The 20,106-nt window shown below is 37.3% G+C and overlaps 1 protein-coding gene across 1 annotated transcript; it reads left to right on the top strand.

The window, feature by feature from the left end:
• Positions 1-1,354: 1,354 nt before the first annotated feature.
• On the top strand, positions 1,355-18,432 carry Upf1 (Upf1 RNA helicase). Its single transcript, XM_019061023.2, has 15 exons — positions 1,355-1,747; positions 2,727-2,834; positions 3,773-3,922; positions 4,609-4,781; positions 5,356-5,568; positions 6,097-6,269; positions 7,061-7,268; positions 7,542-7,701; positions 8,525-8,719; positions 9,601-9,689; positions 10,245-10,609; positions 11,270-11,896; positions 12,292-12,672; positions 13,605-13,909; positions 14,861-18,432. Exons 1-15 carry the CDS (start codon positions 1,568-1,570, stop codon positions 14,870-14,872), a joined length of 3,339 nt encoding a protein of 1,112 aa, XP_018916568.1. The 5' UTR covers positions 1,355-1,567; the 3' UTR covers positions 14,873-18,432.
• Positions 18,433-20,106: the final 1,674 nt, after the last annotated feature.

The raw sequence follows: 20,106 nt of genomic DNA, 5'->3' as shown, positions 1-20,106 counted from the left end.
AGAACGACGCTTTGTTTACGTCCCACGCAGGGATGCTGATATTGAAACAGAATTGAAAATCAGTATCAACTATCCATTCTGCTAAATTTTGAAACACTTTAAAGAAGGTAATTAGAAAATTTCTGAGCAGTTTAAGCATGAAAATTGAGAAAAACTATCACTCGCATACAGAGAAAGTAAGAAAAATACGGAGATCAGCAGGAAAAAGTCCACTATGCCTTCCTCCTCTCTTGGAGAAAATTGGGAGAAACTGATTCGAGAGAGTAGCGCGAAATGCTCAAGTAGTTTAAAAATGCGGGGATTTTACATTTTTGTCAAATACTTAAAGCGTTACAATGCATAAGTGGCTTTGGTCCGGAAGACTTTTAAAATCCCCTCATGTTAGGGCCACAGGTGGCCTCCTTCATTTGTGTAAAACTGGCCCTGACGGCCCTGACCTCACACAGTTATAATTTAATTATAATGCTTCGTACCTAACCATTATTAGCTGCAAAAATGTACACCCTCAAAATGCCCATCTCTTGCATATTTTGACAATCATCGAAACATTTGAAGCTCGTGAAATATCATATATAGCTTAGACCTAAAGGAGCACGTGCCTGAAAATATTTTTACAAGTAAGGTCATGTCGAAACTATATTTTACTTACACTTTCAAGAACCGACCCAAGACAGAAAAAATCAAGAATCATATAAGGCATCTTGTTATATCAAGTTCTGCAAACAATAGTAATTGTGACTATTTAAAATTTGAAGAATATTCAAGATAAGTGTCCGCTCATTTTCCACAAATTTTAATACTCGAAAAAAAGGGAGAAAAGATCATCCCTTAAGTTTGAACTTGAAATGAGGAGGCAACTTGCATTATACCTTATGCTGAAAGTCGTTGATTCTTCTCTCTTTATCAGGGTGACACGATCAATTTTTTTTTTAAAAAAAATTAATATTACCGTAGAAATTTCCTTGCGTGTCATAGAAAAATGGGACCAAGACCTGAAACGAAGTTTGTTTTTATCCATACATTTATGCGCACGTTTATAGCCCTTATAAAAAGAAACCTCACTCGATCTATCACAGTTGCTCAGCAGATTTCAAGCAAATAATGATAGAAATAAACCTACTGAGTCCTCGTCCATTTCTGACTTGAAATGAGAGTTTAAGAGAAAAAACACAAAATAAAGTATTAAAAATTACACAAGAAAATCTCCAACTTTTATTAGTGCAGGGTTCACGGAACGCCGTGAATTACATAGATAGGCAACACGCTGTACAGTTTTGCGTAAGGCAGCTAATCGGTGTGGTGCAGCGCGAACCTTATTCTTCGCTGTTTTCGCTGCGTTTGTGTGGTGATAGTGTGAGGTTGTGTGCGTGTCGTGTGCTCGCTCGAAGTTAGTGTCGAAGTGCTATCATCATGGCGAATTGAGGCAAGTTCGTGTTCGTTCCCGTTTTACGCCGTGGCCTCTTTGTTCTTCGTCCTAAGTAAAAGGTTTTTCATCGATCAAAATTGTGCACCCTATGTGATTTCACTTTGAAGTGATCTCTTTCCCTGTGTTTTTGAGTCCCTCAAAATGAGTGTTGACGCGTACGGACCTAGTTCGCAAACCCTAACGTTTTTAGAAACCGAAGATGCCGACTTGATCGGAGCCGATACTCAGGGCTCCGAATTCGATTTCACGGACTTTACTCTTCCTTCCCAAAGCCAAACTCAAGCCTCACAGCTTGATTCAGCTCCCAACCAGAAAACTCAGGTTTGTACCATGCCATGTTTTTGGGCATTTCAGGTCGCTTCCTCCAACAGCTGGCCGAAGCGAGCCATGTGGACAACTTTTAGAAATTTTGAAAATTAAATTCCATAGCCATTAGTTAGCTGAGTAGCCTAAATATAATTTACCTCGAGCAGAGAGGACAATGGTACTTTCACCTCTCCGAAGGTTTGCTTCATGTTTTAGGTTAAGTCGTGTGTTGCACAACGAGAAAGTCACCTTGCTACCATTCTTATCTCCTTAATGGGGAGACATCAACTGAAGCTATCAAAATTATGTCACTTTTATTCCTCCCCAAGAATCGTGACTGGCATCTCACACTGTGTTCCTGGTGTTTTTGCCCGAATATTAGGTCTGTGAGGAGGCTCCTGGTTACCTTAGAAATAGCAGTCACCCGCATTGAAATGCATAACTATCGCGGTTATGTTTCGTTGATTCTGCTCTATTGCTTTCAAATCTGGTAGAAGAATTTTCTTCTTAGTTTTTTTTCAGTTGCAAAGTATACTATTTGCTGCATGAGAGATTTTCTCACATCATGCCGTGCTCAATTCTGAAAACCCTAGAGGATTGTTCCAAGGTAACAGTAAACGTACCTTTCGAAGTCAAACCTCTGTGCTCCAAACCTTCTTTCATTATTAACCGGGTCTTTAGTACCATTATTTATCCTTTAATGCCAGCTTTTCCCTTAGTGTGCTAAATTCCACACTTTTTACTGATTTTAATCCTTTGAAAATCTATTAAATTTGAGCACAGCAACTTTAAAGCTGATGTTAATCAAAAATTTATACTTAAATCAATTGAAATCAGGATAAAACTTACTCGCAGACTGGCATTTCAACACTGTCTCACTGGACATCTTATCAAGGTGTCGCTGGCGATTTTTAAGAGTAATTTTAATTGAAAAACCATTGTGTATACTGTCCTCTCCTTTCATATTTGAACATTCTTAAAAATTTTGTTGCAGATCAATGGTAAAATTAGCAGCGAGACTATCACATCAGTCAACGGTGTCGCAACCAAGCTCCGAGAACTGCAATTTGAAGAAGAGGAGGATGATGCCTTTTACAACAAGGTTAACCCTTACTTTCATTCTCTTGGAAAATTTTAAATTATTTTCCATCTAATTGTTGATCCATGCTGATGACCTCTATGTTTGTCGTAACGTTTTGATTCTATTTGCTAGCTGTTGCATAGCAATTTTGAAAGGGCAGTCCTAAGAGGTTCAGTTAGGAAATTTTAACAGTTAGACCTTTTTTAATATTATTGATGCAGGGAAACTGAGAATGATTAATTTTTCTGAGTAACTGCATGGCGAGGCTTTCTAATATAATCATTCTGAAACTTGCCTTCCAAGAAGTTGCAGTTGTAACCTTGCCATTTTTTATATTGAGGTACAAAATATGAAGTTCGGAACACTTCACTTCAATCTTGTCATCCAAGCATGTTAATAAAATGTTTTGCCGTAGGTATTCTTGCGAGGAGGTTTTTAATAAATGAGTGTCAGCTTTAAAATAACAAGTTAGCCCAGGAAACGGCCACTGTAAGATATTGATGGTTCAAAATATGTGGCGATATCATTTTTAATCAGAAAAATTGAAATTAAATATATCCTTAATCTGCTGTCATTGGGAGATCAAGACACAAACCTCTGGCTCAGTGTATTAATAATTTTGGATCAGCAATTCAATTTATTCAGTTTTTCCTGATTAAAATTGAGATTTTCTCACTTTTTGAAATGTCAATATTTTGCAGCAGCCTTTCCCTGGATTGGGTTATTATTTTACTGTGTGTTTTGGCTGATAGAGTGTCAGTACTGTCTCACTTTAAGCAAGTGACATAAGTTTCTCAATAGAAATTCACATTTTTCAGGATTGTCTCATTTAGCTCGGTAAGAAGTTACCAATGGAATTGAATTTTTTAAAGAAGAGATCTTCATTGAGAAATGCTTTCAAGGAGGTTTAGTAAATTTTTTGTTTGACGATAATTTTATTTTTTTTTAAAAAATTTCAGGAGCTCCCACCTTATGCATGTAAATATTGTGCCATTCATGACCCAAGCTGTGTCGTTATGTGCAACATTTGCAAGAAATGGTTCTGTAATGGACGTGGGAACACATCAGGCTCTCACATTATCAACCATCTTGTCCGAGCAAAGCATAAGGTAATCATTCATCCAATTAATACTTCCATTCACAGTGGGCTATTCGAAAAATAAGACCTTTTTATTTTTTACTAAACGCTGGCAACTAAGGAAAGCAGTAAACACACCAATCTGGCCCATCAGCTAGAATGTGGACGGTTGCGTCTTGCTCAACATGCGAAACAATGATCGCGGGCAAACAAACACGTTCCAGCTCCGCTCGGCTACGTTTGGCTCCTAGATAACAACCTTGCTCGAAAAGCAAGATTTCAGGCGGAGCAATGGGAGCTGGATGCCTCTGCCTCCCGCAGCTGCGCCATTGTTTGCGTAGTTTATCTTCCGCTTAGGGTTGCCATTTGAATTTTTAGGGAAGTTCTATCATTGAAAATTATAACTACTTTTCAGTTATTTAACGGATGCGTGGTAGATATGTAATTATACATGATTCACAAGATAAATATTGATCAGGAAGTTGTTTAAATGAGCAATGATTCTCCGTTCGTGATTTAGCCTTCAATTAGCAAGAATACTTCCCACGAAACATGGAATTCATCTGTTTTTTATGTCTTTCAAGCATTTAAGTAAAATTCTCTGTCAGACTCATTCTAATTTTTTCGTTTGAGATTCTAAGTAATCTTTTTTCTGCCCCCCCCCCCCCCCCCCCCCCCCCCGGGAGGTAAATCTTAATTTTCTTTTATCTTTTCCAGGAAGTAACTTTGCACAAAGATGGACCCCTGGGTGAAACAATCCTAGAATGCTACGCTTGCGGAGTGCGTAACGTTTTTGTTCTTGGTTTTATTCCTGCCAAAGCCGATTCTGTGGTAGTGCTCCTCTGCCGGCAGCCATGTGCATCTCAGAATTCTTTGAAGGACATGAACTGGTTTGTATTTATCAGCAAGTCATGCTCTACCTGGAAAATGATTGATAGTGTACGTGGTATGTTAGAAGCTAATGAAGACCTTGCAACGTCCCCAGTCAGCCCTTAAAGCAACTTGTCATTATGTGAAATTACATGAAATTGTTTCAAGCGTGAATTTTCTCAAAAAAGGTGATTTCAAGTTAGGGTATTTACAAGAATTAATCTGAAAAGTGAGCGTAATGTCTAATGAGAGAGAATTCATACCCTTGTTAGACAAGTATTGCTTCAACAGAAATTAGTGCACTCCATGCATATCCCTATTTTTGTATCATCAAAGGCAGCAAAAATCTGACAACAGTCCGTGTAAAAAGGAAATCTTGGTGATGGACAAAATGAGATAGTGAGGGAATTTTCCTAGATTTTTTTGAACAATAATGAACTTCAATAAATGAGCGCAAAGTCTGGTATTATATTTAATCTTTCCTCTTTGTTTTCTGAAGTTGGAGCATTTTTTAAAAGTTTATTTTACGCATGCTTATTTTTTTCTGAATCTGGAATATACTCTTCATTAATTTGATTTTTTCTCATCCTTCAGGGATCAAGAACAATGGAAGCCCCTGATTGCAGACCGTTGCTTTTTGTCATGGTTGGTGAAAATTCCAACAGACCAAGAGCAGTTAAGGGCTCGTCAAGTCTCGGCAACACAGATCGCCAAGTTGGAAGAACTTTGGAAGGATAATGTCGATGCAACGCTCACTGATCTGGAGAAACCAGGAATTGATGAAGAACCACAACAAGTTTTGCTGAGGTATTGATGAGTTTTAAAAAATAAAAAGTGTAATTTTAGATCATTGTAAGTAACAATTCAGTACCCACCTCTAGGATTAAAAAAAGTCCCAAGTCGCAGTTGCTTGCTGTAATGTAACAAAGTTTTCCAAACTGCGATGTGGTTTGACAGAGGGTAGTGGAGGTTAGGTGTTTTGGAAGGCCAGGGAGTGCTGTAAAGCGACTTACATACATACATTTCCAAAGGCTGTTTTTCTCAAAACGTTTGCTATACCTAATTTCCTAATTTCTGCCAAAATTCCCAAGTTTTTATATTTCATCTACTAGCTTATTGTGCTCTCTTCGTTCATTGCAATTCATGAATCATGAAGTTGAGCATACTCTACACCCATTGTGAACTCCTAACCGCAAATTTTCCCACATAAACCACAGTACATCTATTACTTTCCCATAAAATAAATTCAATTTTTCTCTTTTTTTTTATCCTGATTTCTGCCACATTTTCATACATCAAGAAAAATATAAAACATGTTTTATTGCTCTTGATTAGGTATGAAGATGGATACCAGTATCAGAATATCTTTGGCCCCCTGGTAAAACTGGAAGCTGATTATGACAAGCGTTTAAAGGAGTCCCAAACTCAAGAAGGCGTTGAAGTGCGCTGGGATGTTGGTCTGAACAAAAAGATCATCGCATACTTGAATCTTGCTAAAACTGATGGAGGTAAAATGCTACATGGTTCTGAAACTCTCAAATTTCTAATTTTTTGTTACTACTGATTACTGTATTGTAATAAACACAGCCAATTAGTTCATTCTACCTCACTGACAAGTGCGCATCAGTGAAGCTGTGAGGTAGATCGATAGTATCTAAGTAGACCTTATGAAAATTCTAAAAAAAAAAAAAAGTGCAATTAATAAATGATGGCTCTTGAAATTATTAGCCAGTGAGTTTGGATGCATTTTTGAAACGAAAATGTTTAAGCAGAAAAAAATGTAAAAAATTCTATACCCGGCACTCTCTTGCAATGCGTAATGAAGAATAATAGAGCTCTTTACAAATGGCTGACTTAAACAGTTGTTTTTTTTAATTGAAATTTCTGTTACAAATGTTTTTCTCTTAAGTTTTGAATATGAAAATTAGTCTACTGGCATAACTGTACTCTAGTGTAGAAAGATACCTGAAGAAAACCACAAAAGAAGTAATTATTAAACTCTTTTAATCCTGAAAAATTTTAATTCTTGTTAACCGAGTGATCAAGGACATCGAAAGAGAATGTATCTAAGACATGAACCAATTGTAGCCTATTTAGACCATGAAACACGCACTTCAAGGAATGCAGGAACTAATCAGATTTGTTTGTGAAATTGTTTTATTGCATAAGAAATTTTTTGACATGTCATTTATCTAACTCCATTGCATTCAAGGATGCATTCTGAACCCTATATAACATATTCGCATATCAATGTTTCAAATTGTAATTAATTTACACTGCAAACTGCTCTGTTAAACAGATATGCGTTTGATGCATGGTGATGAATTGAGACTGCGATATCTTGGCGAACAACATAAATCTTGGTCAGGTATCGGTCATGTCATCAAAATCCCTGACAATTTCGGAGAGGAGGTTGGTATTGAACTAAAGTCGTCCAGTGGTGCTCCGACAGAATGCACGTCTAATTTTGTTGTCGATTTCATATGGAAATCCACTTCCTTTGACAGGTGTGTAGTAATTGTTTGTAGTCTGTTTGGTAATTAGTAACAGTTCAACTATCGTCTGTTTTAATAATTTTATTCTAGTTAAACAATACAAATTATTGGTCGATTCTACTAAAAAACAATAGACTATTCCATGCTCTCCTCCTTTTTTCTAGAAGACAAAAAGGGGAGGGGATCGAGAGAAAGAGGAAACCCTAATAAGTTTTGCGACCAAATTTTCAATGACTGTTCCTCAACTTGTTCTGACCGCGTCTCTTTTGACTTGTATGTTACCAGGATGCAATTGGCATTGCGGAAATTTGCGGTTGATGAGAATTCCGTGTCACCTTACATCTATCACCGATTACTCGGCCATGATGTGGATGAGGTCTTATTCAGGTGCCATCTTCCAAAACATTTTTCTGCTCCCAACTTGCCTGACCTCAATAGATCACAAGTAAGTCCTACTCTTAAATTTTCCCTTAAAAATTCCTGATTGCCATTTTGGGATGCTTTGTACCGAAACTCTTCAAAAACATTAAAAACAACATCTTTGAATAGTCAAATAAGTAAGTAAGTAAGTAAGGCCGGGCTGACCGGTGAGGCGCCCTCAAGGGGCGAAGGCAACTGGCAGGAACCCTGCCATCGTACACCCCGAAGTTGGACCGTGCTCCTTAACCTCAAATCATTGACACATTGTGTATGCGCTATATTTTCGCTAGGCTCAGTGGCCCTCCAATAGCCAACGGTAGGTCTTATCAAAGACTGGCAGACGCTGCAGAGCACGGATTTTCGGAGCACGGCCATGCCTCCACCGAGTTGGACTGTGTTGTTGCAATTTCCACTGATAGTTAGCGTTGGGAGTCGCGCACACTACCAATGATCGCTGATCAGGGCCTATGTCCCTCCAGCATCCTGTTACCTCGAAGGGTCAGGTTATTGGAGTGGCATAGTCGTCCACGGTCACGATGGTCACCTCCGGGGATTGAACCTGGGACCTCAGTGTTGGCAGCAAACTGCCTTGACCACTACACCACTGAGGCTGACTGAACAACCAAATACCTATATTTTATTTTTTTAAAAATAGGCATAGTTAAGTAATTTTCCGCAACTTTAAGTCTACTCATATTTTTTGATATTTTAAAAAAAAATAATGTTTGAAATTTAGCACATCTACTCTGTAAATAAACATATTATATTTTATATCATAGAAGCACCTACAGTTGGTTTTCAGCGCTTTTCTATCATACATATTATTAACCCTCTGCATTATGGTATAGGTGTATGCGGTGAAACACGCATTGCAAAGACCCCTATCACTGATTCAAGGACCCCCAGGAACAGGAAAAACTGTAACATCAGCAACGATAGTTTACCAGTTGGTCAAACAAAGTGGTGGAGCTGTCTTGGTCTGCGCCCCCTCCAATATTGCCGTTGATCAGCTTACGGAAAAAATTCATCGCACTGGCCTGAAGGTATGATTAATTTTGTTGAAGGAGTCGATACATATTTTTTTGTAGTACTGTTGCTCGCTATAGGTAGATGCAATGATTGAAATAATGCAGTTCATCTTAAAATTATTGGAGCTTGAAACATTTATGTGGATTCAACTTATTTTTTTTCATGCAATTAACTCTCTCCCACAGATATTTGGATAACTCTGGTGCAGTTTCAACCCTTAAAGTGCCAGGTTAGGAATGTAGACACAGCACCTCTCAGCTAGGTCAGGAGTGAAAAATCACATGAGTTTTATTCTCTTAGCTTTCAACTTTTGTTGGATTGTAGCCCGCCAGAGTATACTGGCATTCCTGAACTTGTTTGAATTTTCGGCCACGGGTTTTAGCGGGAAATCTAAAAGACTCCAAAAATGCAAGTTTATTGAATGCTGCTCCTAGGAGCGGTTTCTCCACTAAATGCACTTTTGGCTGTAACAAGTAAAGGGTCAAGTAAAAATCAGGGTAATAGTTTAAAATCTTTTTTTGGTTGTTAGGTAAGTGGAAAGGCAAAAATACCTTTTCAATCATTTTCACCCTCACAAAATGCAGCGCAATCGTCAGTAGAAAATAATTAGAAAGAAAGAGAAATATGACTAATGAATGAACAATCTCATGTTACAAGTGTCTCACATGAACAAGAAATTAAATACTTAATGCTGCATCCTGATTCTAATTCATACATTTTATGTTATTTTTCCAAAGGTAAACAATAGACAAAAGCTCTTAGCATCTGCACGCCTTTTCAACTCAATAAAATTAGGATTTTTGTCATTCCAGTGTGCTTTTTTAACTCTCCTATTGTACCACTCTTTGTCTCATCCTGTAATATTAAGGAACTTACTTCACTTATTCTCTTGTAGGTCGTGAGAGTGTGTGCTAAATCGCGAGAAGCTATCGACTCACCTGTATCGTTCTTGGCCCTACACAATCAGATTCGCAATATGGATGTGTAAGTACTTCCTATTGTAAACTCTTTCATTATCCTTACTGTCATCCTCCTCAGAGTGTGGATAATTTGTATCTTTAGAGTCCACACTAAACAAGCTAACCACTTATAGAGTGCAAAAGAAGATCCACTATCTCGATTCTTGTATTCACTTTCAATGCCAAACTGAAGACATCTGATCTTCCGTTCCTCTCAAAAATTATGTAACATTATTCAGTGTGAACTCTGCCTATCTCAAGCCTTTTGTGAACTGAAAATGTTTGCCAAGTCCTGAAGGAATGTCTTTTATTTATTCTCTCTTCGTTTCTACGTTTCAACGATCTTAGGGATTTTATACTCATGTTAGCAATGAAATACCTTCTGAAGATACTTTGTGCTTGGTGAGTTAGTGAGCAAGAATTTTTACTTGATCTCGTTTTTCTTTCCGAACAACAGCAGAAATCTTTAAAAATAAACAAAAATGAAATTTTCAACCATTAAAATACGAAATTAATTAAATTTAATGCTTAAAGTTAGGCATTATTTGAGGTTAATTATTTCATCAATTTTTCTCCCCAGTAACTCTGAATTGCAAAAACTCCAACAACTGAAAGATGAAACTGGAGAGCTTTCGTCAGCGGACGAAAAACGTTACCGCATGCTCAAGAAGGCTGAAGAGAAAGAGCTATTGGACGCAGCAGATGTTGTCTGTTGTACCTGTGTCGGTGCCGGTGACCCTCGTCTCGCACGTCTCAAGTTCCACTCAATTCTCATTGATGAGTCGATGCAAGCCACGGAACCCGAGTGCATGGTGCCTGTCGTCCTCGGGGCCAAGCAACTCATCTTAGTCGGAGATCACTGCCAACTGGGACCTGTCGTCATGTGCAAAAAGGCGTCCAGGGCTGGACTCTCGCAGTCACTGTTTGAACGGCTTGTTGTTTTAGGTACTCATCTCTAATTGTTCACGCCACCTTTTTTCTAGTACCTTATCAGTTTTAATGATATCAAATATTTAAATCTTCCCGCTAGGACTCCTGATGGTTTGATAAGCCCTTGTACTTTGTGTTTAAAAATTTTACTTATGTACGAACGAGTCTTCAGTCACAACGCACTCAGATTTACTCTATTTTAATCAATTTTTTTGAAGTGTTTTACTTGGATCTGTGATGCCTCCTTTCCTTGATTGCAAAGTTGCTTTTATCACTTTGGTGTCATTACATAGTAACCATCAAGAAAAATTAAATAATTATCAAGAATTCTCGAAGACTAAACGCTCATCACCGAAAATTCAAGAAAGAATCAATTTTTTTTTTTGATCCAGAGCTCAGATAATCCGCTCATGATAGCATCAAAATTTCAGGAACTTTCTGAAAGAGAACCATTTTCAATTATGTCATTAGCAGATCTAGCTAATTGGAAAAGGAGGAACAAATCCTTCAAGCATCAACTGAAGAAATTTTTCTCCCCTCATCTCAATCCCTCCTCTCTCTACACTTTCCCTAACTTTTTTTGACAACTTGCAACCACTCTTTCTACCTTATCTGAGTAGTAGTTGTGTTTTCCATTTAAATGCAAATTACTAAATCTGCTTTTAATTGCTGCAGGTATTCGTCCATTCCGGCTGGAAGTACAGTACCGTATGCATCCAGAACTTTCTCGCTTCCCATCCAACTTCTTCTACGAAGGTTCACTTCAAAATGGTGTTTGTGCTGATGAGCGTAAACTTCCGAAAATCGAGTTCCCTTGGCCAGTCCCCGACAAACCCATGTTGTTCTATGTCACACAGGGCCAAGAAGAAATCGCCGGGTCCGGAACATCATATTTGAACAGAACAGAAGCTGTGAACGTGGAAAAAATGACAACCAGATTTTTGAAGTGTGGAGTGAAGCCAGAACAGATAGGTGTCATCACACCCTACGAAGGCCAGCGTGCATTTTTGGTACAGCACATGCAGTATCAAGGGGCTCTCCACTCGAAGTTGTATCAAGAAATCGAGGTTGCATCCGTGGATGCGTTCCAAGGGCGAGAGAAGGATTTGATTATCATGTCTTGTGTACGTTCAAACGAACATCAAGGTATCGGTTTTTTGAACGATCCAAGGCGTTTGAATGTAGCTTTAACGCGAGCTAAGTATGGAATTATAATTGTCGGCAATCCAAAGGTTTTGTCAAAGCAGCCCTTGTGGAACCACTTGCTAAACTTTTACAAGGAACAGAAGGTCCTCGTTGAAGGTAAGTGATCATTCATTTCTGGTTATTTGGATATTGCAAGTGACTAGGTTGTTTTCAAACAGGATTTGAGATTTGCAACAACCGTTTTTGACATAAGTCATGAAGAATCTAGTTGAGGTTTCTTATCCTGTTGATTAATTCAGTTTTAATAGTTCATTTAGTTCTTTTAATGTTAGTTTATCATTCATAGTTTAATAGCTCATTTAATAGTAATTCAGTTCAGTAATTATGTGCTTACATTCATGAAAATTATCATTACAATCATAAAAGAAAAAAAAATTGCAAGTAGCAGCAAGTAGCAGATTATACCTCACATCCTGTAAAATTTTAAATAAGGAAGTATTCTTTTAATTACCAACTCTTGCATTTTAACTAAGCATTTTTCTCACCTTCAGGTCCTTTGAACAATTTGAAAGAGTCCTTGATCCAGTTCTCAAAACCAAAGCAACTGGTCAACACAGTGAATCCTGGCAGCCACTTCATGTCGACCACTGTTTACGATGCTCGTGAAGCGTTGATACCAGGTAGCGTCTACGACCGCAGCGGAAATCACCCAGGACAAATGTTCCCCCGGCCAACCCTTGATATGTTTGCCCGCACGCATGATCCCATCGGATATATTTCCCCGGAAAGAGCACAAGCAGCCATGACCAATGTCCCTGTTCCAGTAGGCTTGCTCATGAATATGGCCCATATTCCACCACGATTCTATAATCAACAGCAACAGGCAATGCAAACACGAGACTCATCCAGGATGAACGGTAACTTGTCTCAAGGTTAGTTTGTAAATCCAAGTTACTCTTTTCTAAACCATGAATCTTTTTTGGGAAAAGAGGCTCTTGAGTCGCGAGAGAAGCCTTAAATTGGGTTAACCTGTTGGTTGTCCTCCAAAAATTTGAGGGTGGTGTCTCCCCGTTTCTTAGCATGAGTCATTCACTTCAAGCTTTTAAAATCAAGTTATCTCTTTAAAACGAAGTTTTTCAAGGCTGCCTATAAAAAGATAATGCATAGTCAATGAATTTTAAGGCCACAATGACCCTATTCCCACCTCAAGAGATCACTGAGAATTTAAAATAGTAAAATCTTCCAGGTAAAAATGATTCGACGACAAAAATTTCAAAACTAAGTTAAATTAGTTTTAGGGTTGGTAACTTCCATTTTTTTTTCAAAACATTTTAAATCTCTCATAAATTTATCGTTGAAGATTTTAGGTCAGCGGGGAAATAATGTATGTGTGGAGCTTCAATTGCTTGTATTTCCAAGACGAAAAAAGTGAAAACTTCACAACTTCACTCAACTTATTTGTAACAGCTTCAGAACATGAACCATAAATATTTTCAAAACAAAAAATTTTTTGTCTCTTTTTTTTTTTTTCACTTTCTCTCCTGTGAGTCGAGTTTTTTTTTTTTATATTTGGATTGAACAATTCAATTTTTACTAATCAATGATAACAATGATATCCTGGAATTTTCTCCATTATATTCCTTAATTTTCTGCTATGTGCAGTTGTTTATCTGTTGTCTATATCTCAGTGATCTGTAAATTTGGTTATGAAACCAAGTATCAACAATAATCAGCTCTTCATGAAAGAACAATCGTTAATAGTCTCAAGTACTGAAATAACTCGGCAGGTACTAAATCATTAATAATCATAGTTTAAAGTAAGTGTAAGCAATTTTATATCAGTTTTTCAACTTTATTTTCTCAGGTCGAATGAATCCTGTGGCTGGAAACCGGGCCCGCAAACCGCGCAATAAGCTTCAGTCGAACATGGTGAGCCAGAATTCCCAGGATCTTCCGCAGCCTTATTCACAGGGTATGTCGCAAGGAATGTCGCAGCCAGGCTTCAGTCTATCTCAACCAGGATTATCCCTGTCCCAACCAGAATTATCTCAGGACAGCTACATGGTTGGAGAGTTCCAGTCCCAGATGGATGGTCTCTTATCACAAGATTCAACTTACCAGGGTGATCGCTCAGCTTTCTTCAATCCACCACATCCACATTTCTCACAGGTTAGTTGCAATTTTTTTTTTTTGCCTCCTGTACTTAGTCTATTCATGTCCAGTCAATAAAGCTGGGAAGCACCTTTTTTTTCTTTTCTTTTTTCAACCGGTGTCAGTTCCAGTAGAATTGAGAATTGATCGACAAGTGGAATCAAGTGTCAATGAACCAGTTGAATCCTAACATGACTTATGATACAAGTATCTTACAATCGATGGATGACTAGTTTATTAACTGGCAGAAAGTCAGAGAAAGTCAGGGAACTTACAACAGCCTGAAAAAGACAGGGCATTTCCGGGGAAATGAGGGAATTTTTCCTTCAGGACATCAGCTCAGTGATTTCAGCCAGTGCCATCCATGAGAGTGCAAACAACGCCTGAGTGCCTATTTCCTTACTTCGAATCCCTAGAAGTGGAGATTGTTCTCAGTTTAGCAAAAGTCAGTGTAAACAAAAGTAAAACAATTTAGGTGGAGGTTTTAATGGAAGGGTGGGAAAAGTCAAGGAATTGGTCAATTTTGGAGTCTGAGAAAATCAAAAAAAGTCGGGGAAAGTTAAGGAATCAGAAAATGAAGTGTAAAGTGTTGCACCACTGATGATGGTGCGTACAGTCTGAAACACGCCTGGCTCTGTCATATCCTTGCCTGCAAGCAAGTCTTTAAACAACTTGAATTTACATTTTAAGATTCTATGTGCAGTCCAGCTCCCCTCCTGTTGATTGTATGAAAACCTTTCTTGTGTCACTTTTTACATTTTTAGCCTGACAGATCATCCTTATCATACAAAATTTTGTGGGATTTGTGTTCTTTTTTATGGAATATTTTCAGGAAACACTGGGAAAAAAAATCCTCAAAAAATCGAATAAGAGCAAATATTTTGAAATGCTCAAATGGAAAAACAGTTTCAGTGCAGCTGAAAGTAGACTTTGACAGTCTGTATAATTCTTGGTGTTTTTCTTTTTCAGCAACCATACTGAGAAGCCAAGGCGAATGAAACTTCTATTATGACCGCGGGAGCGTTATAATGGTGCCATTCACCAAGGCATGTTGGTCTTACGTTGAAGAAACTGGCTATCCGCCACAACTCGGGATTCACGGAGATTTAAGTCTAAAAAAACTCGATCAGCTCTGATCGAAACAGTCTACAACAGCAGTGGCACTGCTGTTTGGTCACGTTCATGCATTGTTCGTGTTCTCATCGACAACTGTATTCCTTTCGTACTCTTCTTCTTTATACTATTTTTTTTTTTTTTTTTTGTCCTCTTTCAAAGCTGTTGCTTCTATCTTTCTCCTCTGAAATCTTTTATTTTGTTCTTTTACTCGATTAAACTTCTTGTATTTAGATTTTGTGTAACCAAAGGTTCTATTTCAGGAGTACTGGCATGCTTTGTTACGTAATTTCATTTTTTAGTGTTGCCTCTAATGTGACTAAATTCATGATTTCACCCAAAATTATTTTAAATTTTTAAAAATCGAGCAAGTTTTTCTTTTCTTTTAAAATGCCTTCTTACTCATTTCATTTGAAACTCTTGTTGGAAAACTCTGGTGCCAATTCTTCTGAAATACTTCCATGTATAAGTACTTTTGTCATTTTTTCAAATCATCTTTTTTTAATTTTGTTCTCTTTATCATACTAATAGCTTTTGCTGTATTTAATTTCGGCATTTTAACACTAAGGAAAATTTTTGCAGAAGAGGACTGCAAGCATCTTTTTGGCGATTGCTTTTTTCATCATTTCTTTCACTACATCCTATTTTCTTCTTTTTACTTTTGACCCATTATCTTGAAGTGAGGAAACATTTGATCATTGTTTCTTTGATTACATTTGTGAAATTTAAAAGATTAAAAGGATGGAACTTTCAAGCAAGCAAAGTAGGTCTAATGATCAATTTTATGCTCATCATTATTGTATCAGGTGTTTGCATAAATTGAAGCATCTGTGATTTATCAAAGCAGTACATCTTCTCTCTGTAGTAGAAGTTAGAAAGATATCATGTCTCATTGGAAGATGGAGTGGTCTAAATTAGAGCTTTAAGTTTGCATCTTTTTTTTAATTTTTTTTTTTTTTTTTGATTGTCCAATAATTCAAGTCTTTTTAATGAAAAATGTCTCTTAGTGCTCTTCAGTGAGCTTTACTTGGAAGATATCAGAATGATTTTCAGCAAAAATATAATTATGGCCCCTGCTCAATTAAGTTTTGATGCAATAGGGAAAATTTTAAGCTTCTATCTTACGGGTTTTCTTGCCTCAGAGCGAAATACATCATTACAATCTCAATAGATAGCTCCAAACCAGCGCTGAGTATGCTCAAGCTTGCAAATTGTGCCAGCAGGAAGTGGAATAAGTGAAAAAGTTTAGTAATCAAAATATTAGAACCTTTTAGGGTATTAACTACGGTAACTAGTTCAGACCTTCTTCAGTGGCCCATTGCGCTAAAGGCAGAAATAGTAATGATTAAGTTACCCTTTTTGAAACTTGACCCAAGAAATTGTTAATTTCACTGACACCATGAAGTTATTGACCACTATCAATGTTTTTCTGATAGTATGTCCATGGAATTACATGATATTTAGAACTAGAATAAAGTGCTGAATTCCAATTCTTTTCACTGAAAAGCAAGGAGCAAAAGGTTGTCTCAAAAAGAATACACAATTCCACTCGCATCTCTTATCCTCCAGTTATCTAAAACTGAGTTTTGACTCAGAAATAATTTTTTTCTCTCTCATGTATGTGGTCAATTGAATGTGAGCCTTCAACTTTCTGCATGTTTGTACCATAGTAAGCCGAGCCGTCATATCATAAGACCCTCAGTAGAAATTGTTACGCGGCAAGTCAGAGAACCTATTCAGTATGGATGATGTATGGACACAGATAAGTCTTGTCCTTGTCTATTTTTGAGTCCTACAAATCATTAGATACAGCAAGCTCTTGCAGTTTCATTTAAGCTGTTGAGGGCTTTTTTTTGTTAGCATTTTCCACAATGTGTTGCTGACCGCAGTTGATGCTGTATTTTTTTTTTTATTCGGTGCAGCGCAGAGCGATTTATGGTGGGGCTCCCAATCCTGCGGTAAGCAGCTTTTACACATGCATTTTAAAGAAAATGGGTGTCATGGTTACTGCATTCCACACCATAAGGTTATTTTTCCATTGCATTAACAGATCCTCTGAGATATATGTATTTTAAAGTATATTGAAAATGGGTCAATGAAAGCTAACTCTGTACTACGATGTTGAAAACATTTGAAGTGCTCATCTTTTATTAAAATTACCTATCAAGTTAAAGGTTGAATTTAAAAGATTCAAAGCCCCTATAGAGAATTCTAATTCAATAATTTTCTCTTGGAGGACGAGAAGAAAGTGTTACTAAATAAAAGAAATTCTGTTTACAATGAACAAGTGCGTTTGAGTTCTCTTGAGTTTGAGAAACCGACTCATTGCAGTGTTTTAATTTTTGTTTTTTACGCAAATATTCATTTTCTGTCAAACTCAAGGATGTATTAATCTAAAGCCAGGCATTTTTAATATTAGTATTCTGTCCAGAGTATATCATAGAGGTAGATGAACCATGACTTTTCTCTCTCAATTATCTTGATTGATTAGGAGAATCGGTCATTTTTAAATGATGTCAGCTTATATCTTTCCAATGATAAGTTGAACTAAATCCTCATTCATCAGCAAAACTCTATTGTTTAAGCATAGCGAACAATATCATAGAAGTTATGGAAAGCTGTGTGCTGTCACTTTTGTTTTGTGCTGCAGCCTACGTTTAACACTAGTTTCCGCAAGAACTCAGTTTGTGTCAGTCATTTTTGCTGATTTTTAGGGAGTCAGTTTAATAAGATAGTCCGAGTATGAGAATATAAATAATTTTTCAAGGACAAAATTTTCCACCAAAATGAAAATAGCTGAATGCCACGTAAAGTAAAGAAAGTAACAAAAATTGAAACACCATTAAAATTCAGACAAACAGCTCCTTTTGTTCTGGGTGCTTTGAATCGTCTACACCATGACCATTACTAAATTTTCATTTAGCATCGTTCGAAAATGTCCTGATAATCGTTTTTCTCATTGATCATTCATCAGAATGATATCACACAGGTGGATGAACTCTACTTTTGCCTTTCTCTAAGGCGGAGGTATAAGTTCTTAGCAATAGGTACAGATTAATGCAGGAAATGAAAGTCTTGAAATGAATGTTAAAAATTACTCCGAATTAGATGAACAAAAGGAAATAATTTGAAGAACATCTGTGGCTTGGGTGTAACTTCTTTTAAGTGTACTTCATTTTTTGTTGATTATTTTGGGTAATGAGTCACCCTAAAATTCTAAGTGCTACTGTGTCTGTCATCAATGTTGATTTATCTTGTTTTTTTTCTCTTTCTTCTTATTCTTTTTTTTGTAAGGGAAGCTGTTTAATTTCTAATCTGGCCCGTTAATTTTTATCCCTGTTTATGTATTTTCTGTTAAAAGTACGCAGGTGTTTCATGCGTTTTATTTTTATAAGAAAAATGACTTAGTAAACTCGTTTCAAATCCTACCCCTTGAAGTTTTTCATGTATGTCTAGACACCGATCATTGGACTTTGGTATTCTCTATAATGCTGCTATTAACACAAGGAAATCAGCGTAGGCTGTGCTCCCATGGAAAGTTTGGCGAGAAAACTGAGAAGTAAAAACTTTTTATTTTTGAAGCAGAAACTCTTCTCTCCTCAAGAAATCTCAGTTTTGCCCATGTCAGCTTTGTTTGATTCTCCTGGAATTGAGGACACCGCACCAAGAACAGCCTATAGGCGTATAGGTCGTTATTACGCCCATCTGCTTTTCGGATTCTACGTACCCTGGACTATGCTGTGGTAGAACATAGATAGGTAACGGCTCAAGGTCGAAAAACCTTTTTTTTCCGAGTTAAGTCAGGCGTCTGGATCGATGGGTGCAGGAACAATCTATACGCGCGGCCTTATCATTCTCGGTTTGCGGGCATCGCCGCGGTGCGGCGATAGTGATGGCTCGATTTTTTTATCTAATTTTATAAAGATTTGGTTTTATTTCAGAAAAACGAGCTATTGAAGTAATTTATTCTCCTCTCAAAGTATCCATTCCTCCAAAAATGTATACTTCGCATATTGCAACCGAAATGACTGTTGCGCGTAAAACGGGCCTATAAGGTGCTAGTTACCCCTTTCTTTACTCAGTATCGATATTCTTTCATTTTGCGTTAATCATGCGTGATTAAAATTATTTATACTTCATATTGCCACCAAAATGACTGTTGGGCGTAATAATGGCTCTATAAACCACTTTTTTAAATCAAATATATTAGAAAGTAAACCCTAATTGTATCGCAAAATCTACCCGGCATCCTTCAATAGAAGGGTTCGGTCACCCAAAAACACCAAAACAGGGTGCCTGCATAGAAAAGTCTGCGCAGTACATCAAAAACAATCCTTTAAATCCGATTTTCTCGAAACGCGGTTTCCAGTTATAGGCTGTTCTTGCTGCGGTGTCCTCAATTGTTTTGCAATATACTGTTGATTTGAGTTCCTTTTATTATTTAGTTAAATTACTCCTGCTTCTTAATTTTTAATTACTCTGCAAAAAGCATCCCTCCATTTGCGAAATACAATCCTGGCTTTAGCGCCCTTAAACTACGGCCTGAACGGTCGAAACTGCAGTAGCGGCACTGGAAAACCGAAAAACCAAGCGGTGACGCTACTTCAATATTAAGCGTCCATCGCCTTGCTAAGGCGCAGGCATACAACTATTTGAACTCTCTGGAACGCGTGGGGTATCACGCCTCAATTGAAGGCGTTTTCGAATGTTTTGTATTTGCATGACGAGATTTCCCAAATTTATTATTACATTCAACTTTTTTAAACGTAGAAAAAAGTATTTTCTTTTTTTGATACATAGAAAAAAGTATCTTTTTCTAAACATAGAAAGTAGGAAAGAAGTTTTTTTTCTCTGAACACAAGAAAAAGTATCTATACTCTTTTTTTCTCTTTAAATAAAACTGATGATGATTCTCTTCTGATTCATTCTCATGAATTGCGTGATGCATAGTAGGCCGACAGGAAGATAATTCCCACTTAGAGACGATGTGGAAGATTTGAAACTGCTGAGAATGAATGCGACAATTGTGATCTTTGGTTTATCATCAACGGATCTTGTTTCGACAGGGAACAAAAAGAAGGTACCACGAAGCACTCGCTTTA

The sequence above is a fragment of the Bemisia tabaci genome, chromosome 4 (assembly GCF_918797505.1).
Source record: "Bemisia tabaci chromosome 4, PGI_BMITA_v3".
Lineage (NCBI taxonomy): Eukaryota > Metazoa > Arthropoda > Insecta > Hemiptera > Aleyrodidae > Bemisia > Bemisia tabaci.
Note: the sequence above shows the minus strand (reverse complement) of the source record. Positions and strands in the feature narration are given on the sequence as shown.

Coding starts and splice junctions, on each gene's coding strand:
- Upf1 (XM_019061023.2), top strand. CDS start 1,568: ATGAGTGTTGACGCGTACGGACCTAGTTCGCAAACCCTAACGTTTTTA. Junction 3,923..4,608: donor TTGTCCGAGCAAAGCATAAG/GTAATCATTCAT, acceptor TATCTTTTCCAG/GAAGTAACTTTGCACAAAGA. Junction 9,690..10,244: donor CAGATTCGCAATATGGATGT/GTAAGTACTTCC, acceptor TTTTCTCCCCAG/TAACTCTGAATTGCAAAAAC.